Source organism: Catharus ustulatus, chromosome 12 (assembly GCF_009819885.2).
Source record: "Catharus ustulatus isolate bCatUst1 chromosome 12, bCatUst1.pri.v2, whole genome shotgun sequence".
Taxonomy (NCBI): Eukaryota; Metazoa; Chordata; class Aves; order Passeriformes; family Turdidae; genus Catharus; species Catharus ustulatus.
The window spans coordinates 19,265,375-19,292,947 of record NC_046232.1 but is presented as its reverse complement, the minus strand read 5'-3'; the positions used below and the strand labels follow the sequence as shown (position 1 = coordinate 19,292,947).

The following is a 27,573-nucleotide window of genomic DNA, read 5'->3' as shown; positions in this document are numbered from 1 at the left end:
AGAAAAGCAGATTTGCATTGTCCTGAGCGAATGCAGATGCATCCATCTGCTTTTAGTTCTCCCTTCCAAGTTGGCAGTCTCAGTTTGCTGCCAGACTGTGTTACTGTGGGCTCCCAGCATGTTGTGTGTTCACAGCGTTGCTTGTGGGAAGCATTCTGTGTACCTGGCATCGAGGAGACCCCACTGCAAGATCCCTTCCCAAAATGTTCCTCTTTTCAAAGCTGCCTGGGACAGTGGATGGCTGCTCTGGCAGAGGGAATGGGGCAGAGCAGGAGCTGTGGTCACAGAGAAAAGCAGGTTGTGCCTTCCTGCACAGTCCAGGGCCACCAGCCTCATCCCTCCCTGCTGTCGCTGGATGTGCCTGAATTGCAAATGGATCTGATGTTACAAATAAATCTGAATTGCAAATAGAGCTGATGAAATAGGTGTCAGACCCTGGGAAACATCAGCCTCAGAGCAAAAGGAGGAAGGGACTGGAGTGAAATGGCTCCAGTCACTGAGGCAAAGTGAGTTAGGAGGAGTTTCAGAGTGACTTGTGAGCCAGAGTGGTCTTCTGGTGACCATGTCTGTGTCATTTCTCTGCAAGAGGTAAATTCTTTTTCTTGAAGGTTCCTCAGGTATCATCCTGGAAGGTTGTGTGCTGCCTTAGGATAGTGACAAAGAGCTGGTGTAATGATGGTTAAAAAGGTATGAGGATGTTCCCATGAGGAACATGGAGGCAGGCAAGCTTATGTCCCCAGGGCCATTTCATGTTTACTGATTTGGGGGGTGTTTATATTTAAGGCACGGGTGTGGCTTTTGTTAAGGGTCTTCTGATGCTCTCTGGCTATTACTTTTGCACGTCATTTCTGTGAATAGCTGTTATAATCCATGAGCAGATGGAGTCTCAGAGATGCTGAGAGATGTGCCCAGAGCAGCACAAGAAGTCAGTGACAGAGACCATGGGAGACTGACTTGAACCACTGGAGCAGAGCCTGGTCCAGCAGGGAAGCTGGGACATCATCCTGACTGGTTGTCAGCTGAGAGACATTCCTGGTGTACTGTGGAGGTTCCTGTTGCAGTGGTGACATTACAAAACATCCTCTTGTAGTCCTGTTTTTCTAGTCCCTGGTTTTGGCAGCTGCCTGGGAATGGCTGGAGCTTGCAGTGCTTTAATGGCTCAGCTTGAGAAACATAAGCTGTCTGGGTCTTAGGGTTAGGGCAGGGAGGCTGTTCTGCTTTTCTCCACATAGAGACACTGAGCTACATCTGCTCCTTTCTTCACTCCTCCTTGTTGGCCTCTCACCTGATCTAGAGGCTCAACTCCCTCTGCACACTGAGTGACTTTCTTATACGGAATTTGTTTGCACAGAAGTCCATGGAAATGTGCCAAGGCAGGCTTATTAATCAGTAGTTATTATCTAAATTGATGACACTATCAATGCTGCTCCAACACAGACCTTCTGTTAGGGCTCAGCATCCACTGTGCCCTGAGCTGCGGTTTCCTTTTGCCTCTGCCACATTCCATCTCCATGGGCTGCTGCTTCTGCCTCCCAGAAACTCTCTGTGCTGTATCTTCAGGCTTCTGAGGATTGAGATGCCTGAAGGGCTGAGGAGTGCAAGCCTTTGGCCTGTGGCAGGAGGCAGAAGAGCCCATTTCTCAGAGCTGTGTGCAGTGCCTGGCCGCAGCTGCCGGCACAGCCCCTCGTGTTTATTTTGCCTGGCTCCGGCTCGGGGCGGTGCAAATGGAGGCGCTTCCAAGCGCTCTGGGGAAGCGAGCAGGAATGCGTCCTGCAGTCTGGCTGGCTCCCGTCCCTTTTGGCGTGATGAGGAGCAGTTCCAAATGCATGTACGCAAACAGAGAGCCAATGTTGACAGCTTTACAGGAGCTGGAGTGGTGGGCAAAGCACTCTGATTGCTTTGCAGCAGAGCTGAATGTACCCTGGGCGTACAAAACTCCACAGGCTGAAGGATCAAGGGTTTGGGGAGTGGGGGAAGAGCCCCCCTAAAATGCAAAGCAATTCCTGGAAACCTGCCACTCTCTCTGGGCTTCTGGTTACAGAGAGTTCAGGGTGTCAGCTTGTGGCTGAGCTAGTACATTAAAGGATTTAATTTCTGAGCTGAAATCTGTCAGCTGTATAAAGAAGTTGAGAGGAATGAAAGAGGAGTGCCTGATGGCCCCTTTGCCTGTCTGGACTGGGATCCATGTGCTCCCAGAGCTTGCAGACACAGAGGTGGAACTGGGGGGAAATGTTGGGCAGGCTGTTTCTCAAGCCAAATGAGAAGCTGTTCCTAGTGCAGCTTCTCCTGCCACTCTCTGAGGAGAGACCCCAGAAGCTGTGGCAGGTGTGGTCCAGCCAGCAAACAGACTCCTCTTCCAAACTAATTAATCTCTCTGCATCTTTTTTTAATCAGAGAAGTGTATTTATTCTGTTCAATTCTCTGTTTTTCACATACATACAAACAGCAGAGGAGCAGGTTTTGTGAGGTGTAGGTTGGACCATATATTTTAGGATCTGTTTACTGACTTCTTTGTTGGGGATTTTGGGATGGTAGTTTGACCTACCAATTGCTGTGTGTGAAGGTCTTTTAATAGCACTGAAAAGTGATTGAACTTCTGTGTTTTAATCACTTACCCATGTTTCTTTGTGTGCTGCTTTAAAGATGACAGGATATGTCACTGCTCTGCTGCAACACCACCTTTGTAAGGAGGAAGAGAGATTCCCTCATTCCAAAGCATGGAGATAAATTCTTCCCTGTTCAGATTTTCAGTTCAGAGTTTGCATTGACAAATGCATAATTGCTTGCAAAACGTTTGGAAGGCATGAGGTAAAAAGACAATACAAAACTGTTTTATTGAGCTCATCTGTATTATAGGGCAGAAAGAGCCTTTTAATCCAATACACTGAGCAATGGAAGACTAGTTCCTTCTCAGCCTCCCTTCCTGGGTGACTCAGGTGCTGACCCAGACACTCCACAGGTGCTGGGAAGGGAAAGGAAAGGAACATTTCTGTGAGCACTGGTTCTGACACATTGTACTGGGGCAACCTGTGCAGTCCCAGTACCAAAACACTGTCTGTGCTGTGGTTTCTGCTGAGGCACACACCTAAAAGATCTGCAAGACTTGGGAACCAAAGGCTGCAGAGGATGAGTTCTGAGAGCAGTAAAGCTCTGGGGAATTGGGTCCATAATCTTGTAACCAAAAGTCATCCCATGCTTCTATGACAGGGTAACAGAACTTGGATCCAAACTGCCACAGGCATTGGTATAGCAAAGTTTCAGAATGGATATGTGCCTGCATTTGGGGATAAGAGGAGGCAGTTTTTGACTTAGGACCATTGGGATGCCTGATTTAGAGTGTTGAAAGGGCACCACTCACCTTCTGTAGTCACTTAGGAAAAGTCCCATGTGCCAGTCCTTTTTGCTTTCCCAAGCTGTGCCTTGCCATTTTCAAGTGAGAGCAGTTAGAAAAGAAGAAATTCATATTGCTAAGCATGCTGAGGTGTGTCTGACATTGTTTCTATTGCCCCCAAAGCAAATATTCCATGTGTTTGAATACAACCAGGTAAAAGTCTTGCCTAGATATTTTACATGCTATTTATCCTGTCCTGAAGTAGAAATAAATTACAGATAAATTTCCAAGGCAGTGTAAAGGGAGGAGAAAGGCAGGTCTGGAGGATGTTTTTCTCCTCCACAGTTGCTGTCAGCTCCTTCCCTAACAGTCCAGGAGGTCTGTGAGTTATCCAAGACAAGGGAGAGAGCTGGGGATGGGAGTAGGACATGCTCTGCAAACACAGCGCCTGCATTTTTGAAGGTGTGTGCTTTGCAATGGATAATTTGCTCCTTTATTGTCTGCAGAATAACAGCAGTGACAGCATTGACTTTCTCTAATGAACAGCTGCTCAGTTCTAGGATCTATTCCCGGAGGAGGCTCGCAGGGATGAATAAGGTTTCATGCTCCTCCTCCAGAGAGGGTGAGAAAGTTCGCAGAACAGAAGATTGTTGCTTGATTGTCAGAGATCTCCAAATCTTGACCTGCTGACAGCTGAGAGCTGAATGTGTCGCCATGCAAGTCATGTTTAACCTTCCAGCACTTCTGCCAAGGCAGAGTGTTCATGGAATCGGGAGAGAGGTGTTAGTTCCCATCCCAGAAGTCATCCTCTTGTCACTGCAAACGACCATCACAAATTGGCTGAACAAAAAGCATTTTCCTCCTGTTGCACTGCCTGAATTCTTTGCTGAGACTCTGCACTAACAAGAGCAGGGAGGCGGGAGAGGATCGCTCTTGAATTGTAGATGCATTAGAGGCAGAGCCAAGTTATGAACTCTTGGAGCTGGAAATCACTGATGGATGTTATAACTCAAACCATAAGCAAATAAACATTTTGAGCTTTGTCCCAAGCAGCTCCCCTTGGTGCCTCCCTTGACATCCCTGCTCAGGGTTCACCTTTGCTGTGAAATGACACAATTGAATTTGTGGGCATTGGGCAGCCTCAGGGGTGTGCTGAGGTGTGTCTGGCTGCTCACTCACAGGTTCCCTGTGCTCCCCTCCCCACCTCCTTTTTGATTTATAACACACATCATCTTAAATACTTTGTTGTATTTCCTCTGTGCCTGCCCTGAACCCAGCTCCAGGCACTGAGGGATGCCTGGGAGAGCAGTGGTACAGCAAAGTGGAGCACTCAGGTTTGGCCTGACTCCTCTGTCTTATAACAGGAAAGTAGAAAACTGAGAAGTCCTTCGTAGTGAGTCATTTGGAAACAGTAAACTGCAGGCAATATTTTGAAATGTTTCTGGAGCTGATCAGTAGGTCTGAGCTCTTGGTCTGTGGTAGCACCTTTGTTGTCTCCTGTGCAGGGGTTAACAAACTATGCAGGAGGAGAGCTGCCTTCTCAAACTCTTTCAGTGCCCTGAAAATTTCCCTCAGTTCTGTGCACTGTTCCCAGTGATCCCAGACCATTCCTGGCACTCCAGAGGTGTTTTTTCCAGTAAAAGAGGGTAAAATTGATCCATCTGATTCAGAAGGGCAGAAAGTCCACAAAGACCTCAGTGATGGAGAGTTTTGATGTGAATCCATGGGTTGTGCCTTGGGCTGTGCAAAGCTTTTGCCTGGAGCAGCTCTGCTGCTTGGAGAGACAAAACAAAGCTGGCAGAGGGGGAGAGATCTCAAAGCCCAAGTTTTAAATAGCAGCTCTGTGAAAGCTTTTAATGCCCCAGAGCAGCCAGCATGGCGCAGGTGCATTCAGTGACCTGTTTTGTTCAGGCAGTGAAAGATGTCTTGGAAACTGCAGCTCTTTTTTCCCTTTGGTTCTGACAATATTCCCTCTTGACCTGAAATTGTCTTAATGGCAGTGGAGACAAAAGGCCTCACGTTGGTTTTACTCTTTGATGTGTGTTGGAATCCCCTGTGTGGAGATTTCCCTGGTTAGCTGAGTACTGTTCTTGGGAACTCCTCAATGGAACATGGTTTGTTTTGTAGGGGTGAACTTGCAATCCATTGTGTCCCACCAGCCTGGAGAGGTGGCAAGGGAAAAATGTGCTCCAGAGGGGTTCAGTTTGAAGAGAAACTTGACTTGTGGACTTGCTCTGAGAGACCCACAATAGAATACAAAGCTGGAAAGAAATGTTTGTGTCTGCAAGAAGTGCAAGGGGCATTCATCCATTCACACACCCAGGAATGCACTGGGAAAGCAAGCAGCACTGTTTATGTTTGTAATATAATTTTCAGTAATAATCAGATATGGGGCCTGAACTATGTTTTCCCAATAGTTTTTCAAGGCTGAAACTAAGGTAAAACCCCTCTCCTAGTGACTGACAGCACTACCAGACAGCTGTCAGGGACCAGGTGATACAGGACAAGTGCCTTGAGGTGAAGCTTCTATAACCTGTAAAGTGCCTTTGCCAGTCAGCACCTGGGGCCATGCACCTGATGGAACAGATGAGTGTGTTAGTCAGGTTTGAGCAGCTTTCTCTATTTCTCTGCTCTAAGCTTGGTAGAGAAAGCTGCTTGGAAATCTGGCAGGGAATATATTACCATCTGGCTGGTGTTATTTTTTACTCTAGATTTATTTTTTTCCCCAGCAGTGCAGAAAAGGACAGCTTTTTGCACACAGACATGTCTCAGCCATGTCCTGCCCAGCAGGTACGTGGTAGCTGGTGGTGCTGGGTAAAGAATCTCAGTTCCAGGGCAGGCTGGAAGTCCTACCATGGATATTCCTGCTCCCAGGATGTGTGGTGTCTGCTGCTTCCCTGCTCATTTTCCTCTGAAGCTGCCCTGGCCCTGCAGGCAGTGATTGGTGTCCAGGGTGGGCATATTGGGCTCACTGAGCCCTGTACAGGGTGAGCTGGGCCTGAGCAGGGCTGGGTGGAGATGTGTGACCAATCCAGCCCTGCTCAGCACAGAGCAGCTCCTCCCCTGGCTCCTTTCTCCATTTTCTCCAGTTCACTCATCACAACTCATTGGGTTCTCCAGTGTCTTTCCAGCACTGTGGCTTTCTCTGCAATGACTGCTTAAAACCCTTTGCCTTTGTTTCTGATGCTTTTCCATGTGTTTCCTTCCAAATCCTGGCTGGAAAGATCTTTCTCCTTGTCCTTTCTCATCCCTCTGTGCCATATGGGGTGGAGACCTTGCATTAACAACGTGCAGAGCAGCCTCACCCATCAACAGGGCCTTACTGGAGTACCTGTGCTCAGTTCTTGTGCAGGACTAATGATTACTTGTGGATTTTAGTGCTTTGTTGAACTAGAGCTGGGGTTAAAAGAAAGCTGCTGTTGCAGCCTTGAGTTTCTCTGATCCTTGAGCTTATGTGCCTGGGGTGGAAGCTCTCCTGCTGGTTTTTGCATTAAGTCCATTTTCTGTCTCAGTAGTTCAGGGTGACCAGGATTTTAATCTGATTGTCAGTGAGTTTTAAGAATCCATATCTGCTGAGTTTTCTTCCCTATGCTGTCCCCCGAGTTGTCCTGCTGCAGCCAGGTGCTGGCTGTGAGGCTCAGGTGTCCGTGGATGTGGACAGTGGGAGCAGCAGTGGATGTGACAGAGCAAAATCCTGGTCAGCCCAGAAGGAGGCTGGGTTTGCCTGTCCACACCAACCCCTCTGTGTAGGGTACTCTGGCCTGGCTCTTCCCTGCCACAGGGCAGCTCCTCTTGCTGGTGTTTGCTCAGGGCTGGCATTGCAGGTCAGCGTGGTCCGGCCCCGGCCCCAGGTCAGGCACTGTGGGCGCTCCTCGGTCTCTGCTTCCATCTGCTGGACAAGCACTGGCTCCTGCTTGCTCCCGGTTTCCCTTGGTGCCTCAGGGACTCTGCTGGCTCCTTTTGACTGTGCTCACGTAATACTGGAGATGGAAATCCCTTTCACGCACGTATGGACTGCGAGAACATTTCAGCGTGGAACCAATGCTTTGGCAAAACTGCCCTGCTGAGACTGACTGGCACCGAGCCTGGGGCTGGGCTGAGCACAGCACATTCAGTGCAGCTCTGTGGCCTCCTGCCATGCAGGCAGCTCTGCCTGTGAGGCTGAAGCTCCTCTGGTTTCTATCCCCAAAGAATTCAGATATGAGTGAGGTGTTTGGATGCTGCATGAATGGCTGGTGCCAGTCTCGAGAAGTGACCAGAGCAGGTGCTAGAGGACAACACGTAAAGAAACTGGGCAGGGAGGACACGATGCTTTCCTTGGACATCTCCCTCAGCATCTGACAATCAGGGTCCCAGACTATCCCAGTCAGGAATATTTTGGGCTGGGGACTGTAATGAGACCACATTTAACAGTGCTGGTAAATGTGTCCTTTGAGCTTGTCTGAATTTCTTGGGTTTTGAACTCTGCAGCATCTTGATACACTGAGTTCAGAAAGGTCCTGCTTTTATTTGTTTGAGACCTGCTGCCGGTAACTTTCATTGCAGGCCTAAGTATTACTGGTACTACGTGACTCCTCTACAATTATTTCTCCCTTCATAAGGACAACAACAAAGTTCCCCCAGATTGAAAGGTATTTGAGAGAGCTGGAGGAGCTGGTGAGGGTCATGAACAGTCTGGACTGCTCAAGAGTGCTCCGGTTGTTTTCATCTGACAACAGAAATTTGGCCGCTGCAAAGGCATTTCCTTGACCTTCCCTTAACCTCTGCTCAGCAGTGGGCAGACACAGGCAGAAGGTTCATTTCAAGCAGAATATCCCCATCCCATTGTCAAGGCATTGTGCAATACAGCCTGGAGACCTTCCTGTAAACCTTGCTTGATTTAAGTGTTGGCTCTTGGTCTGTGCACGTACAAGCTGCACAGCACTGTCTCCTCCAGATGTGGGATGACTGATCAGTCTCTGTGCTGTCAGGTGAAGGCCAGGACACAACCATGACCTCTCTGTGTTGCAGTTTACAGTCCAGCATCTGGCTATTAGAATTTCTTTAGCCAAGTGACTGGATTCTTTCTGAGCTGCTCCAATGCCTTGGTGGAGGGCGAGTGTTGGTGTTGCTCTGTTTGAAGACAGCAGTGTCTTGTTTCGTCTAATGAGTAAACATCCGTGTAAAAACAGTTCATGAAGGTGTTGGGTTGAAATTCTACTTGTTTTCCATGTGAAAATCCTTTTATTAAAACCCGCATGATTAGAGAAAATTTTGCTGGGCAGATTGTTTCTTTAGTAAAAATTCTGTAGTCATATAAAAGCAAGACCTGTTTTTCTCCCCCAAGTGGACCTGAACCATTTCCACTCATGAGTCTGCCCAGGGAGGTGCAGCTGGGGAGCCAATGCTCAACATTCTGTTGTTTTTTTTTCTGGGAACTTTGTATCTTGGAAGGACAGACTTTCTTTTTTAATTTTTGGCATTAGGTTCCCAGCCAGCAGGAGGAGATGTCACCATTGTTGCTGCTCCAGAGAACACCACGGTGGTGGCTGGGGAGAGTGTGGTGATGGAGTGTATGGCAGCTGCTGACCCCACCCCCTTTGTCTCCTGGATACGACAAGGTGAGTGTGAGGGACAGGACTACATTTCTGTTGGACATTACATCCCAAAAATCTACTAGGAGTGGAAGATTCTGGGACAGGAAGGGTGCTTGTAACATCAGTACCTAATGACACAGGTGGGGTGTCCTTGCTAAAGTGGAATTATTAGTTAAATCTTGAAGGTTTCAAAACACAGTTCAATTTATAGCTGTTTGACCTGTGCCTGGATACATATTCATCTAAATTAGTCTTTCTCTTGTGAACTGGAGCAGTAAAGGTCATGAGATGGGGTCAGGTGCCACTCCTCCCAAGGTTACTGGGGATTCTGTGGAATCTGCCATTGCACTGGAGAAACAGCTTGTATTATCTTGCAGGATTATAAAACTTGATAAAAGCTGTTAATCCTTGGATGACTGGGGCTGTTACTGGGAGGTTTTTGTTGAATGGAAGGAGGAGGAGCTGCTTAGGTCTTGTCAGAGGTGTATGAATGAGCTGGGCTGGCAGATGTTACCCAGGGCTGATAGCCAAAGTCACAAGTTGGATGCCAGTGTCACTTCACTGAGAGTCACATCCATCAGATGTGTTTTAGAGGCTCTGACTGAAGACATTATCAGCTCAGAGGTTGATTCTCCCCCAGAAAAGGCTCTCAGTCATTTTCATAAATCCAGGTCACAATTTAAGACTCCTCTCCCCTGTAGCCGTTTATTGTGGTTGGTTTGCAGCCCAGATTTGTCCACAGGCAGTGATTTTAGCATATAAAAATATTTCCTCTTTCCCACAAAAAAGGAGCAAAAAAACCTCAGAGGATACCACTTTGGAAATCAAATGAGCAAGGCTTAAATGTTATGGCAGAAATGTTTCTAGTTTATCCCCTGCACTTTACAATTACAAATGCTCAGCATTCCCATGCTAGATCACTTACTGCTTTACTGAGATCTGCTGATGCCCATGGTAAAGTAGATAATGTTAATTATCATTATGAAAGCTTTTTGTAAGGAAGGAAGACAAGGGTGGAGGGGGAATGATTGGTGAACCAGTTCTTTCCATGCTTTATTTTCAAGTGTTTGCTTGTTCCCAGTGTCCTTCCTTGTGTGGACTCTTCAATTTCAATGGATGGAGTAACAGTGCAAGTCATTCTGAGTTACACAAGTTTATTTCCAAGCCTTCATTAAGGAGCAGGCTGGGTTACTGGACCATCAGTGATGTAGGGAGCACCAAGGATGTACCTCCAGGTTGCCAGTTTGGCTCTTGCCAGCCTTGGTGGTGTCAGCTAATTGCTACCATCTGGACTCAGTTTTCCAACCAACTGCTCCAGTGCAAACCGGGTGTGCAGATTGTCTGCTCTGAGTGTGCCGCCACTGAACTGTGAGGCCATCTGAAGACCCCCAAAATGCAGGGAGGGGGCAGAGGACCTGCTGTTGGTGCTAAGTCAGTGCAGCTGTTCACAGTGGAGGTGTGGATTTTGTTCAGTGTGAGCTCCAGGCTCAGCTGAAGTTGCAGAGGTAAAGGCAGGCAGTGCTGAAGAGGAGGAGAGGGACAGCTGGAGAGGGACAAGTTCTGGTGGTGCAGTGGTGCTGCACAAATTGGCTGGTCCTCCCAGTCTGCAGACTTGTGCCAGACCTCCCATCCAAGCCTTTCCTCAGCTTGTTCCCAGCTCTTGGCTTTGTCTCCCACACTCACTTAGAGGTACCAATGCCAATATCCCCGAGTTTCTGACCTCAGAGTGATGCTGAGAATATGCAATGCACCATTGTCTATGATGCTGAGGAGCCCAGGGCCACTTGAAGTTGTAGAAGGACATCTTGGCTTCTGGCCAATGATACAGAACTGTCCTTTCCTCCTTCCCTACTCAGCAGTGCTGAGCACCCAACCTGGAGAATGGGGACAAGGCAGCTCATGGCCCGTGTCTCTGACATAGACACCAGAGTCCCAGGGAGCACCACGTGTCTTTGTGACACCTCACAGCCAAGCTATGGACAAGGAGTGGATCAGGAAGCTCAGTAAACTTGGGTTCACATCCAGGACACAGAGGAGGGGAGAAGGAATCCCTGGATTGTCAGTGATTCAACAGTCTTGCTGACATTGCATGAACAAGCGAGGGGAAGAGGTGTCTGTGCTTGTGATGGGGTCAGCACAACTTTCCCTTCAATGTGCTCTTCCTGGGGCTCTCATTGCAGGCATGCCCTAGGTATCAGAGACTGTTTTGATCAAACCAGTTGGATTATTACAGGCCAAACTAAACCTTGAGTTAATGTTGCCTTGAGCTGGCTATCAAGCACTGAGGAGTGTCCCAGCAGGAATCTTCCTCTTGGCTGGAATTAAGGATTTGGGGGTCACTCCACTCCCCAGCTGCAATCCTGGCATTGTTTACAAGCCCTCATAAAGGTCAGCCTGGAGCTCCCTCCCAAATTTGTGCACGTTTCTTCCTGCAGATGGAAAGTCCATTTCCACAGATGTGATTGTGCTGGGCCGGACAAATCTGCTCATTCCTTCCAGCCAGCCCCATCACTCCGGGGTGTACGTCTGCCGAGCCAACAAACCCCAGACCCGGCAGTTCGTCACCGCCGCGGCTGAGCTCCGCATCCTCGGTGAGTACAGAGCAGGCAAATTCTCAGCCACAAATGCTGACCAGCTTGCTGTGGATTCCATGGATCAACGTCCAGGAGACCCCCAAGGGTTTGTGGCCCTTGCTGGGTAAAATGGGAGCTGGTAAAATGGGTAAAAGTTAGAGCCAGGAGGCCTGAGTTGGGATAGCTCTCAGTGGGAGTGTCACCTCTTTAATTTGGGGTTTAGTTCCTGGTATTTACTGAAGCGTTTTATGCCTTATTCTTGTTCTCCAGGGTTCCCCCTTGGAAATCTCTACCAGCAATTAACTTTCAGTATCCTGGAAGCCAGCAGGGAGAACAGCCTAGGATCAGGGAACGCAGCACATGATTGATACAGAATTTATTTTTCCTTTTGGACAGAGTCTAAATTAAGCCTCTAGAGTCTGCCTGGCAAATCCCATCTTGTAAGCAAAGCTGCTACTGAATAAAACATAGCACCGAGTGGGGAGGAGAAGGGATTTGCTTTGCTATCTTTTCCTCCTCCTTCCTGCATTAATTTGTCCTCTCTCCTCCCAGCTACTCCCAGCATCTCCCAGGCTCCTGAAACCATCTCCCGCACCCGAGCCAGCACGGCCAGGTTTGTGTGCAAGGCAGAAGGAGAGCCAACCCCCACCATCCACTGGCTGAAGAACGGGGAGCCCATCCTCTCCAACGGGCGCGTGAAGGTGCAGAGCAGCGGCAGCCTCGTCATCAACCAGATCGGCCTGGAGGATGCTGGCTACTACCAGTGTGTGGCTGAGAACAGCCTGGGCATGGCCTGTGCCACGGCCAAGCTCTCGGTGATCGTGCGGGAGGGTCTGCCCAGCGCTCCCAAGAAGGTCTCGGCCGTGTCCCTCTCCAGCAGCACCGTGCTGGTGTCCTGGGAGCGGCCGGAGCACAACAGCGAGCAGATCATCGGCTTCTCCCTGCACTACCAGCGAGCTGTGGGTATGTGTCACCTCCCTGAGCAGCACAGCTCTGTCAAAGGTACAAGGCACAGGTTGACATTCTTCCCCAGCTAGTGACAAGTGTGAGGCAATTCCCTTTTCATTGCAGGTAAAGGAGTTTCTTCTGGAGTTGGTATCAGCTGGTGACAGTGTCTGTGGGTTAGCCAACATATTCTGACTTCTTTATTGGCAGTAGTGTGTCCATATAGCTGAGTTGTCTGGGTTCTATGGGACCAGGCGCTGCTGATTTTATACATATTGATTTTATATGTAAAAGTATGATTATTAATAGTGATATTAACCAGCTGCATTGTGTACAGGGGGAATCACTAAATTATCCACAGGCAGAATCTGAAGTGAGGCACTGGGTCTCTTGGGGTCTGTCTTCCCAAAAAGCCAGCAAGCCAATGCTCCTGCTGAACTGTTGCCAGAGCTCCTCTGAAAGTTAAACTGGTAACTGCAGCTGCTTCAGCGTGGATTAAAGAGTTTGAGTCCAAATGGAGACATTAACGTTGAGGCATTGGAGTTTCTGCCCAAAAAACTCATATATGAGGCTGTGTAGTTGCTGGGGAAATTGTAGAGGATATAGTGATTTTTAAAGTGATTTTAGTGAATTAAGTGGTTTTTTCAGGAGTGTTATGGCAGTTCACTGACCTGCTGATCAGTGTTTCCTTGGCTCTAGGAACAGATAATGTGGAATACCAGTTTGCTGTCAATAATGACACAACTGAGCTGCAAGTCAAGGATCTGGAACCAAACACCAACTATGTGTTCTACGTGGTTGCATATTCGCAGCTCGGGGCCAGCCGGACGTCCTCTTCCATCGTTGTCCAGACCCTGGAGGATGGTGCGTTCAATCAGATGGGTACTGGTGCCTAGGAAATGTTCTTGGCCTGGTTCATGGTGAGCACTGAATGTGCTACAGAGGAAGTAGCAGCTCCTAGAAACCTAAACCTGCACCCTGGTGTCATCATCAGCTTGGGTGAAAATAACCCAGCTGATGGTGGGGCCCATGAGAATCCTTTGGGAATTGTAGTGAGCTCCTAAGGGCTTTCACCTAACCCATGTGATATTTCTCTAAGTTTTACTCTGGGCCAGACTGGATTTCAACTCAGAAGAAACATCTATTGCAATTTGTAGGGGTGGGAGCAGCCTTGAGGTCAGACCCCTTAAGAGCCAATAGTTTGTGTTGATTTTGCCATTTATCACATAGCATTTTGTGAGCAGTAAAGGCAGAGTGCCAGAAGCACAGCTGCCCAACGGGAGGCCATGCACAGCTTTCAACAGGCTGCAGGACAGAGGCAAGCAGAGATGGTTTTGGCAGACCTCATGTGCTTTATGTGCTTTTAATGCTCCTGACATGGTGACCTGCATGGTCCAATGTGTGTGTCTGAAGCCTGAAAAGCTGAGTTGAAAGCCTGAAAGCTGCCTGCAGCCCAGAGCTGTGGTTCTCAGGGGAATGAGGATTCCCAGGCTTGCAGTTTAGAGTGAGCCATTTGCTTTTGTCTCCTTTGTGCTCCACAATACAGTACAAGCTGAGAGCTGGGGTGTGTCACTGCCCAGTTTGGGTCCCTGGGGCCAGCAGGCTGTATCAGTCTCTCCCCAGACACCCCTGAAGGGCTGTGGGGTGTTGGTTCCCCCAGGACAGACACCAAGTCACAAGTGGCTGTGGCAGAGCCAAGGTAGTGGCCTCCAACCAGCTCAGAGAGCTGGCAGAGATGTGCTGAGATCTTGCTCTGGTCTTTGCTGACTTCTCATGGTTGTTTACCCAGTTCCCAGTGCAGCCCCTCAGCTGTCCCTGTCGAGCATGACTCCTGGTGACATCCGTGTGACCTGGCTGCCTCCTCCTCCCGAGCTGAGTAATGGCAAGATAACCAAGTACAAGATCGACTACTGCACCCTCAAGGAAGGTGAGGGAAACACCATTTGGAGGTGACTTGTCTGCTCTAGTGGTGTTAACAGCCTGTGATATGGGGGGGGAGGTGTGCAAGGCTGAAAATAAAGGAACCCTTTTTACCCAAGGGAAGAGAACCCTTTCACAGCCTGGCTCTGTCTGGTGGTCATGGCAGTGCTACCTCACGCCATCTCAAGGTGCCTTTTCCTGTGATCATGGAGGCACTGTGTCCCCAGGAGAATTGCTGACCCATGTTTGTGCTGTCCCAGGAATGTCTGCATGAGCAGCCCTTCGCTGCCACCTGCACTGTTTTGGGGGAAGAATGTTATGCTGCTTAGGGAAGAGGGGTAAATGCTTTCAATTTCCTTAAAATGGAGTCTAATCAAAGTGATCCTTGTGGAAAAAACCCAAATACCCTGGCCAGGTTGTGTTGCTCTGTTGCTGAGTTCTATCTGATTTTATTTAGACTGTCACACATGCTAAGCAGGGTTCATTGGTAACATTTACCTCTGCTGGATGTGGCTGTTCCAATTCCATGTGTGCTTGCTTTGCAAATCCTTCTGGGTATTTGCTCTTAAAACTGTCAAAACTCTGCAGCTTCTCACTTCCCAGGGTCATGATTCTTCCTGAGAGAAGGATGGCGAGTGTGATGAGGTGCTGGACATGTTCCCATGTATTTGAACTGGATTAGTAGTGTGTGCTGTGACTCCTGGCTCTGGTTCTTTTGCCTTCAGCCTGCACATGGCTCAGTGGCATCATAAAACCTTGGAAACACTTGGAATCCAGGGATCACACTCAGCAATATGCTGTTACATAGCAGGGACAGTGCTCCTGGCTGAGTTAACACCAAGGGAAGCTGAAATCAAGACCTCTGTATAGTCTAAACAGGCCACATGAATCTTCAGCAAAACCAGTTAGCTGATACAGTGAAAATCCCAGGCTATTCTCAGTTTAAATTTCCTGTCACCTCTCTTATGAACTTGGGTGGGCTGAAGAGGGAGCAGTAAAACCTCTGTCTGGTGTGGATGAGGGTGTGAATTTTGCAGAAAGCAGGGCTGCTGGACAGTTCTGGTTCACATTAAGGTGAGGATCTAAATACAGCAGTGAGAAGCACTGAAACATGCTATCAGCTCCCATTAGCTGTGCTCATGTTCCACCATCACATCATCAGAGCAAGGTTTCTGACAGCTCCCTCTGGGCAGGCTCCCTGGTGCTAAAGGCAACCTGCAGTTTGGAATGTGATGAAAGGAGTTGTCAGTCAGAATATCAGCTCTGCCCAGCCTTACAGTTTTTTTCTGGTGGTTTAAGACTGCTCTGGGCAAAACCAAGGCAGCCCAGGGCGTGCAGATCACGAGGGGGGTAACAAAGCTTGTGGCTGCTCAGCTGTACTTCCCTTTGGCTGGGAAATCCCTGTTTGCAGTGGTGTCCCCTTGGTTCCAGCAGATCAGGTCACCTCCATCGAAGTGGGTGGAAATGAGACCCAGATCACGCTGTACTCGCTCCATCCCAACAAGGTGTACAAGGTTCGGATTGCAGCCAGCACCAGCGTGGGCTACGGGGCCCCCTCCGAGTGGACCCAGCACCGCACTCCTGACAGAGACAACCAGACACATGGTAGGAGGCTGGGGAGTGCCTGGGATTTGGGACAGGCTGTGGGGAACTTCATTTTCAGAGATACTTGCTTTCCTTTGGGAATTAACAACCATTGGTCAGACCTTTACCTTGCTGCTCAGCAGCCCCTGTACATCTCACTGCTTGCCTGGGCAGTGGGGCTTTGCACCTTCCATGTGCAGCTGTGAAAGTTCTTTAAAAAAAATACAAATAAAACAAATAGAACTCCAGATCCCAATGTTATGACATTTGGGAGTGAATAGACAATTCTGCCAAAGAGAGCCAAGCCCATGCCAGACTCCAGCAATGGTGAAATCTCAGAATACACTGAGAAACCCCCACAGTGGCTTTGTGACATCGTTGTTTCCTGTTTCACCCAGCTGGGAAAGTCAGTGGTAGAGTGTGACTGTCCCACTCTCCACTGTCAGGGAGTGGAGACACCCCACTCAGGACAGACTTTTCCTCATACTCTTTCCTCACTACTGAGAACTGAGAGGATTCAGTAGACCAGGGCAATGGAGACATATGGCTCAATCTTTTTCTCTTTTCTTCTTCTTCCAGTTCCATTTGCCCCGACAGAACTAAAAGTCCGAGCGAAGATGGAATCTCTCCTGATAACGTGGCAGCCCCCAGCAAACCATGCCCAGATATCTGGCTACAAACTCTACTACAGAGAGGTGGGCCCAGAGGAGTCCAGTGATGAGAGCCCTTTGGATGGTGCTGAAGATGAGAGCTGGGATGTAGGACCCATAAAACTAAAGAAGAAAGTGAAGCAGTACGAGCTGACTCGACTAGGTTAGCTGGCTGCATTTTCCTAGCACTTGGTGAAACCCAGGGCCTCTCTCTTGCACTTTGTAGCATCCCAGGATGCTCCCAAGAGGCTCAGTTGTTTGCATGGAGATACATAGGTCCAGACTTCCTGAGGTGTTTTAAGATCATCCAAAATCCTTTCTGGAGTGAGGCTCTTGAGGCTTGTGTCGAGCAGAGTTTAAACCACAGAAATTTCTAATGCAAATTTAGCAGGGATTTTGACCAAGTTACCAGTATACTTAGTATATGCTAATAAGTGGTTCTTAATTAATTAGTGTTTTTATTGTGTCACCATAAAGAGTGCCAAGATTGAAATCTCCAGTCAGGACAATGATCTCTCCTTTCCTGCCTGTTCCTAAGGAGCTCCAGAATTGCATGCTGTTTGAAATCTCTCTGTATTAAAATGCTGCGATGGGATAATTCACAGCACACTAATTTTAGCCCAGTATTCTCCTCCATCTCCCACCAAGGGAAAAGGGATGGAAGAGTGAGTGTCCATGACTGGAGAAGATCTGAGCAGCAGTAAGACCTGCCTGCCTGGGTCACAGTGCTTGGCATTTCCCACAAGGGGTTGTGTTCCTAACATCTGATTGTATAATTAATTGATTTGCCCATTGATACAGGATGGAGAGAGAGGAGAGTCATGACAGATGCATCCTTGAAAGAGGCTTTCTGCTTCCTAGAGTCCTTCCACTCCCCACTTTATACTTCACCTGTTACTGCCCAGTGAGTGGAGACTGTAGGGCTCATGTCTGTCGTGCTGGTTCATCTTTACACTTGTAGCATGTATGTTATGCACAGTGTAAAGGTCAGGCTGCAGCACCTGGAAGGACTGTCATCTCTAAGTGGGGTTCCCAGCTCTGTCACAGCCATCTTGCCTCTGAGAGTGTTAACAGTGATGAGTTTCTCTGAAGAATTTAGGTCTGTAATTAATGCACAGAGGAAACCACATGTGAACATCATCACACGCTGCTCCAACCACTGGCAAGTCAGTCAGTGCAGGGGCTGGGAGTGGGCTGAATTGGTTCCAAATGCTCTGGCACGATGATGTTGAGAAGGCTGCTTGTTCTTCTGTAATTACTTCCTTGAATTTGGGCATCCGTCAAGCCCTAATGGTTTCCGTATGATTGGGCTGGGGCTGTGTCAGGAGCGCAGGCTCGGGTTTCTCCCAGCCCAGGATGTTCCCTCTGCTCCCCTTGTGCTGGTGAATGATGTGCTGCTGCACGTGTGCAGTGAAGGAAGGGTCAGGAATCTGGCTGTGCTGAGGGAGGGAGGGGGTCTGCACATGAAACCAAGAGGAGTGGTTGGGATTTAGAAGGGTTTAGTTTTATGGTGCAGAACTGCCAGTACTTAGGGCTGCTGCTTGTAGAGAGAGGGGGCAGTGGTCCCAGGAAGGGCTGGCAGCCCTCATGTGATTTGGGGAATTAGCTGGGGGGTTTCCCAGATCAGGGATGTCTGCCTGGAAAGCACAGCACTAAGATCCCTCTGTAAAAACAAATACCCAACACTGTCTCTTAGGATTATCTCCAAGAGTCATTGAGTCCAACTGCCTGGGTACCTCAGTGTTGACCAAAAATGAAAGCAAATTCTGTTCAAATGTCTTTTAAATGCTGACAGGCTTGGGGCATTGACCTTCTCTCTAGGAAGCCTGTTGTGTTGTTTGCAGTGGTGTCAGGAAATCCCAGGCTGGGCACTGGGTGTACCAGGCTGAACTCAGATGTGCTGTGTTCATGTCAGTGCAGGCAAGGTCCAGAGTGGTTGTTACATGTCCCTTGGCTCCACAGCTCTGTAGTGTCACTGAAGTCCCTTGCCTTGGTTTGAGGTGTGGCCTAAAATAGAAGACTTCTCCCATCTCGTGGAGCAAACTGTGTCTCCTTAGAATGGTATCACTAATGGTACCTTGTGTCTTATCTGAGAGGTGTGTGCTGCAGTCCTGTGAGAGAGGTGAGCAGCTGGTCAAGGGCACACAGGAAATCCAGCAATTTCATGAGTCCACAAAATCAGAAGAACCTTTTCCTGAATCACCAGGAGGGGCTTTCCCTGAGAAATTCTTAGTGACTTCCATCAATGTTGTAGTACTTACTCTCTGTACTGAGGTGCAACTACCAGGGCCATAATTTATGTGAAAAATAAATGGCAGGGATCTGATGCTGTCTTCCACATTCCCATGAAAGCAGATTGCATTCCTCTGGAAGTAACTCTCTGGAAATCAGGGTGTTTTCCTACTTAAAGGAAAGTATTGCTTCTGGCACCTGGCCAACATGAACACCTTGAAATGCTGAGTGAAGCAACATATTTAGCATATTGGATATATTATGCAGCCATCCAGATTAGTGATTTGAAATGATCTGGACTAGATTATTCTGCTTATATTTAATGTATGATGGAATGCAGCAAAATACATCTGTTTTCATGCTGCCTACCAGCTTCTTGACAGCTTGATAGAGTTTTATGTCTGCCTGTTCTAAGAGCTTGAACATCTGGGCCTGTGTATAAAAATTGAAGCCAATCCTCTGACTGAGAAATCCCAAATACTCCTATTTTCAGGATGTGAGGTGCTTGATCTTGCAGTTGAGCTCCCCTGGAATCACGTGTAAGCAGCTGCTGTATTGATCCTGCCCAGGGATGGAGACAGAGCACTTGTCCTTTCCTTCACTCCATTCTCCAACAGGAGCTGCCCACAGCTGCATCACATCTGGGAGCTTTTCCTCATTGTTTTGGATCACACTGTCCATGATGTGCTCGTGTCCCAGTGAAGCCCAGCCCAAGGCTCAGGCAGGAGGAGAATGTGGTGCTGGCAGGAGATGGGCTGGGGGTTCTTTGTTCCACTGAGCCTGTGGTCCCAGGCCTTTGGGGGTTGAGTACCCTTTGGCTTTATCCCCCTTGTGTGCACTTAAAACATTTTTCTGTGGCTGGAGAGTGTGGAAATGCAGATCAGGCTGTCTTGGAGGCAGACAAAACTCTGTTTGCTTTTGGGATTCTTTGGGGGACAAAAACGTGGCTGAACTGTTTTTATATTCTGTGCGTGAGCATGTGTTGTGAGCAGAGAAAGCCTTTGGTAATTGGTACCATCAGCCTCTGGGAGTGTAATCAGGGCAGTAATAATAAAATTGGCATCAATAAGAAAGGTTTCATTTTGCTTACGTTGTCTGGCAAAGAGAGCAGTGATCTGTGAGGGCAGGGAATGAAGAGGCATGTCCCAAATTAACAAACTTCATCAATGTGCTGCAGCCAAGGCAACAAAAGGCAGCGTGGACTGCTCTAGCTGAGCTCCTGAGGGGGCTGGCAGCTGCAGGGAGTGTCTTCTTTGAGAACTTTGTATCTCCCAAGTTGTTTCTTTGATTAAACATCTCCATTAAAAATGAAGCAGCTGATGAAAGGCTGGAGGAAAGAGGGAAGTGGATTTTGGAGCAGGGCAGCAGTGCTTGGAGTCAGAGAGCCCTGTCCTGCAGCTCAGTTTGAGATTCCCCACAGGCTCTCTGATGGGAGGAGCACGCAGTGAGGACTCTCAGGTTTTTGGTGTGGGTTTTCTGTGCATTGTTGTTTTTGTATTTGCAAATTGGGAAGCTCTACTGTGGAGGCAAAATAGACACCATACAACAAAGGCTGCCAGTGACTTAACAGGGCGTTTGAGGACTTGCTGGAAGGAAGATCCTCACAGCAGTGAATAAATCAGAAAGGACTTCGGAAACAGGAGGTACATTTTGGGGGGAGGAGAGAATGTCCTCACTCCTCAGGAATAAACAGTGCAGTGCAGTCACTTCCATGGTGGAGAGGGGAGTCAGCATGTGTAGGTTTCTTCAGTGGTTTGTAAGGAAGGAAGATCTGGAGATCCTGAGTAGATGTGCTGGAGGCCAGGACAGTGGTCAGCCCTTGAGGGCTGGGGCAAGTCCATTTCCTGCTGATAATTTCTGTCAAAATAGAGAACCAAAGAGCAGCTGTGCTGGTAACATGCACCAGCTGTGAGACAGTGTTTGTGTGTGGGGAGCCTGTAAATGGAAGGGGGACTCCCTGCTGTAATTCAGGTATTAGGTGATATTTACTTTGGTATAAGGTAACAAAAATGTATTTATTATGTTCAAGCTACTTTCTTGGATGGTGAGGAAAGCTGGTGGGATCAAAGAAAATGTATCTGACTAGGGAGGGTTGGTGACCAAAATAACCCAAGGCAAACCCTGATTGATTTTTCCAGCTCCTGGGAAACTGTATGAGGTGAAGCTGGTGGCATTCAATAAGCACGAAGATGGGTACGCAGCAGTTTGGAAAGGCAAAACAGAAAAGGCTCCTGCAACAGCAGTAGGTGAGAAATGCCCTTCAGTTGTTGTGTCTCTTCTGCTTGGCATGTGGCTTCAGAGGGATTACAGAGGATGAACTTCATAAAGGACAATACCAATATAGGGAAGGTCATAACATAAGGGAACTTCCTTTGACAGTTTTTGCAAAATGCATTGGAGGAATTGGGAAAGAGAGAAAGGAGCAAAATATCCCCGTTCTCATTAGGGCTGTTCTGCTGGGTGTGAGTGGCATTACTGTCATTACACCTCCACATCTCTTCTTGTGCTGCACCACAGATCCCCCTGTGCAGAAGGGGCCTCCACTGCCTCCAGTCCAAGTCTATGCAGAGTCCAACAGCTCAACTTCCATCTGGCTCCGCTGGAAGAAGCCTGACTTCACAACAGTCAAAATTGTCAACTACACCGTGCGCTTCAGCCCCTGGGGCCTGAAAAACGCCTCTCTTGTGACATACTACACCAGGTAAAGAGGGCTCATCTGCCATGGGGTGTTCACGGCAGGAATGAACACAGGGCAGGAGGGAGTTGCGTGGAATTTCCAGAACTTAACAAAATCCTGGGTGTTTCATACGCTGGGAATATCTGCCCTGGTCACTCATAATGTTCAGAACTGCTGAAATGTGGCAGTGGCACTTGACTTGAGTACCAAGGAATCATTTACTGGTCTCTGCATATTTTTTGCTGTGATTGGACCTTACACACTTATTAACAACGTGGCCAGGTACAGTTATGCATTCATGATTTTTGAGATGGTCCTCACAAGTTTGGTCTATAAATTGCTAGAGTTTAAGCAGTTTTGATAATTTAGGGATATATTTTACATCTGAATACTTGTGCCCATTTTTAGTCTCTAACCAGGCTGTTTTCCCCTTTTCCCTGCAAGTACATCAGAAATGGTCCTGGAGACTGGGAACTATTTTGCTCTGTCCCTGGGAGCTGAGTGTTCTTGCATTCACATGGCTGCAGGAGATGGAGCTTTAGGTGGAAAATCAAACGCTGTCAGAGTTAGGATAATCTCTTAGGGTGCTCCTGGTGATGTGTCAGGGTGGCATGGGAGAACCCTCAGGTGTTCATGACCTTGTGCTGTGTCCTCTCTCTCTCCAGCTCAGATGAAGACATTCTCATTAGTGGGCTGAAGCCCTACACCAGGTATGAGTTTGCTGTGCAGTCCAACGGGGTTGGCATTGACGGGCCCTTCGGCAGCGTGGTGGAGCGCTTCACCCTGCCTGACCGTGAGTGTTGATGGCAACCACATCCTCATTTCTCCTGGCTTTCCTTGAGTCTCTATCACATCCCTCCTAATCCCTCTGAGAGATGTGATCTCATAGCCCCCTGAAGCTCTGATGACTTTGAGTACAGGCTGGGAAGCCCTCTAGGGGGGAATGCTCTGCTCCTCTTCCTGCTGCTCAGGCTGGGTCTTTGTCTCTGGCAGGCCCCTCCACTCCTCCATCTGACCTGAGGCTGCACCCTCTCAACCCCTACGCTGTGCAGGTGCACTGGTGCCCACCTGTGGAGCCCAATGGCATCATTGTGGAGTATCTCATCCTGTACAATGCCAACAACACCCAGCCAGATGACATGTGGACCTTGCTGACACGAGAAGGTGAGCCTTCTTCAGGTACTCTAATGGCCCATGGTCCTTCTGCCTCCTTTTCTGTCTCTGTCTCTGCTCAGACCTGCTGCCCTGATTTCTGCCTCACTTTGCACACAGACAAATATTCAAGAGCTCATCCTGGCAGTTTTCTTGAAGCATATGCTGGACCTGGTCATAGCGGAGAGTCCAGGGACATGGTACTGAGAGACATGAAATCATACATGTCTGGGGCTGAAACAGCCATTATTATCATCCAGGAAATATCCCACAGATGCAGCATGGCAGTCAGTAATTCCTAGAAAAATGTGTGCCAGCAGTAACACAAGCAGTCTGTATTGTTGGGTCTATAAGCAGGATGTTCATTATTACTGAAGAGGTGTGTGAAATGCACAAAAATGTCACAAAATCCCTCACTTCTGAGGGTCCTGCAATTCCACAGCTGCTTTGCTGTAGCCTCTGAATACTCTTGAAACAGAACATTTTAAATCTTTTTTATTTGCTTTTGGTCAGGAAATATTTTCAGCACTGAAGTGCATGGCCTGGAAAGTGATACCAGATACTTCTTCAAGATGGGAGCAAAGACAGTGGTGGGATCTGGTCCCTATTCCAACGTGAAGGATGTGCACACCCTCCGGGAGAAGCTGTCTGGTATGAACTCCTCCTTACCCCAGGGCAGAAGGGAATTGCATTGCTGGAGACTGATTTGTCAGCAGTGACATTTCTGCTTGCCAAGCAATTGCTGCTGTCGCTGTGTAGGATGTGAGGTAGGATTCTCTGCAAGGCAGTGCAGAGGATCACAGCAGAGCCCTCAGATGTGCAGCTCCAGAACCCATCCCACAGCCAAACTTCATCTCTTCCCCATCCTGGTTCCTCTGGAAGGGCACATGCAACCTGCATCTTGCTGTAGCATGACATTGATGAATTTACATAGATGCCAGTTTGCTTTAAGTTGTTCTAAATTGTCACTCCCAAGGAATTTTATTGCTGATGTGTAGAATCAGAACCACAGAACAGTTGGGTTAGAAGGGCCTTTTAAACGTGTTTGGTTTAGTACAGCTGGTGGTGCTTCTGTGCTGAAATAATGTGTCTGTCATTCCTTCCCCTCCTAGATGTCCTGGATATCCACTCTGTGACAGGGATCATCGTGGGGGTGTGCCTGGGGCTGCTCTGCATTCTCTTCTGTATGTGTGCCAGCTTCCGGAACAGCAAGCACAGGTGGGTGGCACCTCAGGTGAGGGAGGCTGCTGTGGAAGGAGACAAAAACGCTGTGAGCTGCATCCCCTGTTCAGCTAGGCTGCTTGGGATGTGGTGTAGGGAACAATTAATGCACAGCTTGGATCTGTGGATGAATAAAGAGTATATTTAGTATAATATTTTCACTGATTTATTTTTTCAGTAGTTTCTCTTCAATTTGCCTTCTTAGACTAGTAGAGGTTTTTTTCAGAAAAAGGAGGAGGAAGAACCAGTTTATTACCTGTGTCTAGTATGTTGATTCTGAGGTTGGACAGCTCTAAGGATGTTTGGAAATAGTTTAACTTTCATCTGGGAAAATGATGAAAGACTTCCCAGTGAGTGACAGGCTGGTTTAAGGAGGGCTGGATACAGCCCAAAGCCCTCTGCTGTCCCAGGGGTCTGAATCCAGCCACAAGCATTTGGAAAGACCATGAGCAGAACACAGCTCAGTTGTTCATAAGAGCTTTGAGCTCACAGCAGATCTCAGGGCTAGGCCAACAGCTTCTGAAGCCTCGTCCTAACGTGGCCACTAAACTTTCCTGTCCTGCTGCACCTCTAACCTGAAAAGCAGAGGTGACAGGAGTGACACAGCTCCCCATGGACCAGGGTGTGTGAGCACCTGCTTGTGCTGGGACTAGTGGTATATCCCTTGGGGTTTGCTGGCAGAGGGACAGCCTTGCATCCCACAGCAGGATTTGTCTGAGCTTTGGCATTAACCAAGGTGGTGCAGAGACACACCTGCAGTGAAAGGTGTTCCAGTGGGATGTGGTGATAAACAATATCCCCAGGAGTGGCAGGGCACTAGTCACCTGCTGAGATGTCAACTCTTGCTTGTTTTCCCTCAGGGAGGCCCTGCCAGGCCTGGATTCCCAGGCTGCTGGCAACCACATGTACTACCACCGGAGCAGGCAAGGGGTGGCCTCTCCCAGTGCCACCTTGGACTCACATGAGCTCGAGTCACTCATGTCCCCACTCCCAGAGGATGCGCCCGTGCCCCTGGGGGACATCACAGAGCTGGCAGAAGTGCACAGCCTCATCCACACCAGCCTCCCTGAGGACATCTTCCATGGGAAGAGAAAGGTAATGACCTGTGCATGCAGTGACTGGGCTCCCACCTTTGTTTGGTGTGTGGCTGCTGGGAAGCCAGGGTGGGATCCTGTCCTGGCCCTGCACTGCTGCAAGTCTTGGCTGCAGGCTGCTGTTGGGCAGTCACACATTTCCCCTCTCTGTAAAACTGGACTGGCTCAGCCTTGGCTGTTGGATCTAATTTGGGATCCCTGTGCATCTACCACCCCTTTTCATCTCCTGGGACAGTGACCCCTCAATCTGAGAAGCTGCTGCCAAACTTGGTGCTGCACAAAGCTGTGGTATTCATGCTGCTGTGGCATATGGATGGTGGGAGGAAGCGTGATGTCTAGAGCAGACACGTGGCCTTCCAGGATTCTCTTTTGCTTGGACTAAAAGGAGCTGTCTCCATAAATAGAGTGTTCACTGGAATACTCTTGAAGATAAACAAGAGGTGAAATTGTGGGGTTTTTGTGAACCTTATTTTTTGAAGTGGTCTTTTCCTGCCCTGCTCGGTTTGCGTGACACTGCATTGTCTTTCATTCCTCCCTGCCCATTTCCTCTTTCAAGCTTGCCTGAAACATTTCATTCCATTAGGGAACCTTTAATTGGCCTAATTTAGTTAATCTGTTTATGTCTCTCTTTGTAGCCCTGGGAGAGCATGTAAAGCAATTAGGAGGTTCAGTAAAACAAATGCATTGTGAGCATGTGGGATTTGACGTTTGTATCAAGGATGCACTTGTGTGTCACTGCAGGGAAGGTGAGTTCAGGTACCTGGCTGACCAGGAGCCCTGCCCATGCTGCTAGAGGCAGTGCAGGTGGGATTTTTTGAAACACAGAGTGTTGTGCTGGCTGTACCAGCCCCATGAGCTGAGGCCATCCCTGCGTGCTGTGGCAGATCAGTGCTCAGCTGAAGGAGAGGCTGTTTGTTTGCAGCCAAGCCACATCTATGGATTTTGGTGGAATGTGGCTGCTTGTCTGGATCCAAGCCGAAGAGTGTGAGGAATTTCCTACAGCTCTTTCAGTTAAATAAGGAACAAATGTTTTCAGTGATGGGGACTTACCCCTGAGAACAGGTCATGGTGGGGGAAGTTCCCTTCTTTGTGAGGCCTTTCTGGGGGCAGCATATTCAGATCTCTTTTCCAGAGCAGCAATCCTGCCTGCAAGGGCTTACACCAAGATTTGAATGTGTGCAGAGTGGGGCTGGAGAGGGCAGTGCCAGGGCCAGGCCACGTGGGGCTCAGCCTGAGAACTTGGGGCCCTCAGAGTGGGCAGTGCCCAGCAGCAGAGCTACAGTCACAGAGCACAGCTTTGGAGGAGATGGACAGGTCTGGCTGAAGGGTTTCTGTAATTGGGTGGGGAACAACCACTGAGAGATAAATTCACTGAGGATTTTTTCTTTTTTAATGAATGTGGCTAGGGAAGCAAGGGTCACTGGGAAGCAGCCACCCGGAGAGCAGCGTTGTCACCCGTGCCGACCAGGAGGGTGACCTGGCAGGTGAAGGACACGGAGTGCTGGCCGGGAGCAACAGGCTGTTGTTGCTGGGAGCGGGCACTGGAGGGAGATGTGCTCCCACACAGCACACCCTGCTCCCTGCACTGCCCCGTCCTGCTGGAGTGCCACCTGAGCACCACTGCTTCCTTGCTGTACTCTGACCTGTATAATCAAGTGTGAAAATAATGTGGCCAAGAAACGCCCTTTATGCTGCAGTGGCCGAGAGGCCCCGTGTCTGGATGGTGATGTGATGTTACCTGGCTGGGCAGTCAGGGGCTTGGGCAGGTCTCAGGTGCATGGCTGGAGTGCTGCACACATGCCTGGTGCCCACAGTGGATGTAAACCAAGCCAGGAGCAGCTGTGAGTGTGTGTGTGTCCCTGCTTGTACACAAAATGCTGTGCTCCACAGGCTGTGGAGTGGGTGTGGTGTCCTGTGTGCTGCAAATTGCTTCCTCCAGCATCCATTGAAGCTGGAAACCCCCAGGGACCCTGCCTGGAACAGTGCTGTGGGAGCTTTGCACCCTGCAGTGACCAGCTGCCTTTGTTGCCTCCTCTTTTCTTCTTTCGTGCTGTGTGAAGTTGGGGCTGTGAAAATCCATGGCAAGGAATGCAAGAGAACCACAGGAAAGAAAAATTCATTGTGGAAGGAAATTCCTGTCCAGACTGGCAAGGGGAAGCTCCCCAGGGTGTTCTAGGTTGGATACTGTGACTTGCAATCCTATTCACTGAAGAAAGGGAGTGAGAAATGCCTCAAGGATCCCTTTTGTTGAGCAGCATATCATGTCACCACAGAGCTGGGGATGTTGGCTGGGGCAGACCCTTGGGCTGAGGCTGCTGGCACTGCTGGGCAGGTTTGTGTAGCTGTGACCTCCAGGTGCCTGCTTGTCCCTCTGTCTTCAGGTTACACTCCTGAAACCTGGCTTCTGTTGGCTGGTTGGCACTGGCACTGGCTGCTCTGTGCCTGCAGGTGTTCCCATGCTGCCTCAATTACTTACCATTCCATGGATTATTCTTTATTGGTTTTATTCTTGTGGCAGCCTGAGGTTCCAGTGGAGATTGGATGCTCCACATTAGATAAACACAAAGAAGGGACTGTCCCCATGCCATATGGAGTCAGAAGTGAGTGAATGTCATTTT

At 48.8% G+C, this 27,573-nt stretch overlaps 1 protein-coding gene across 3 annotated transcripts in view; it reads left to right on the top strand.

The window, feature by feature from the left end:
- The window catches only part of LOC117002114 (immunoglobulin superfamily DCC subclass member 4-like), an 87,250-nt gene that overhangs the window by 49,120 nt on the left and 10,557 nt on the right, over positions 1-27,573 (top strand). For 2 of the 3 annotated variants that reach the window (XM_033070939.1, XM_033070938.1), the window contains exons 5-18: positions 8,797-8,931; positions 11,343-11,498; positions 12,033-12,443; positions 13,125-13,289; positions 14,215-14,352; positions 15,777-15,950; positions 16,509-16,742; positions 20,950-21,057; positions 21,329-21,512; positions 22,154-22,281; positions 22,482-22,652; positions 23,154-23,291; positions 23,753-23,858; positions 24,722-24,956. In XM_033070939.1, the coding sequence (XP_032926830.1) occupies positions 8,797-8,931; positions 11,343-11,498; positions 12,033-12,443; positions 13,125-13,289; positions 14,215-14,352; positions 15,777-15,950; positions 16,509-16,742; positions 20,950-21,057; positions 21,329-21,512; positions 22,154-22,281; positions 22,482-22,652; positions 23,154-23,291; positions 23,753-23,858; positions 24,722-24,956 (2,483 nt within the window). The remainder of the gene's footprint in view (positions 1-8,796; positions 8,932-11,342; positions 11,499-12,032; positions 12,444-13,124; positions 13,290-14,214; positions 14,353-15,776; positions 15,951-16,508; positions 16,743-20,949; positions 21,058-21,328; positions 21,513-22,153; positions 22,282-22,481; positions 22,653-23,153; positions 23,292-23,752; positions 23,859-24,721; positions 24,957-27,573) is intronic. The other variant, XM_033070940.1, reaches the window with a different exon arrangement.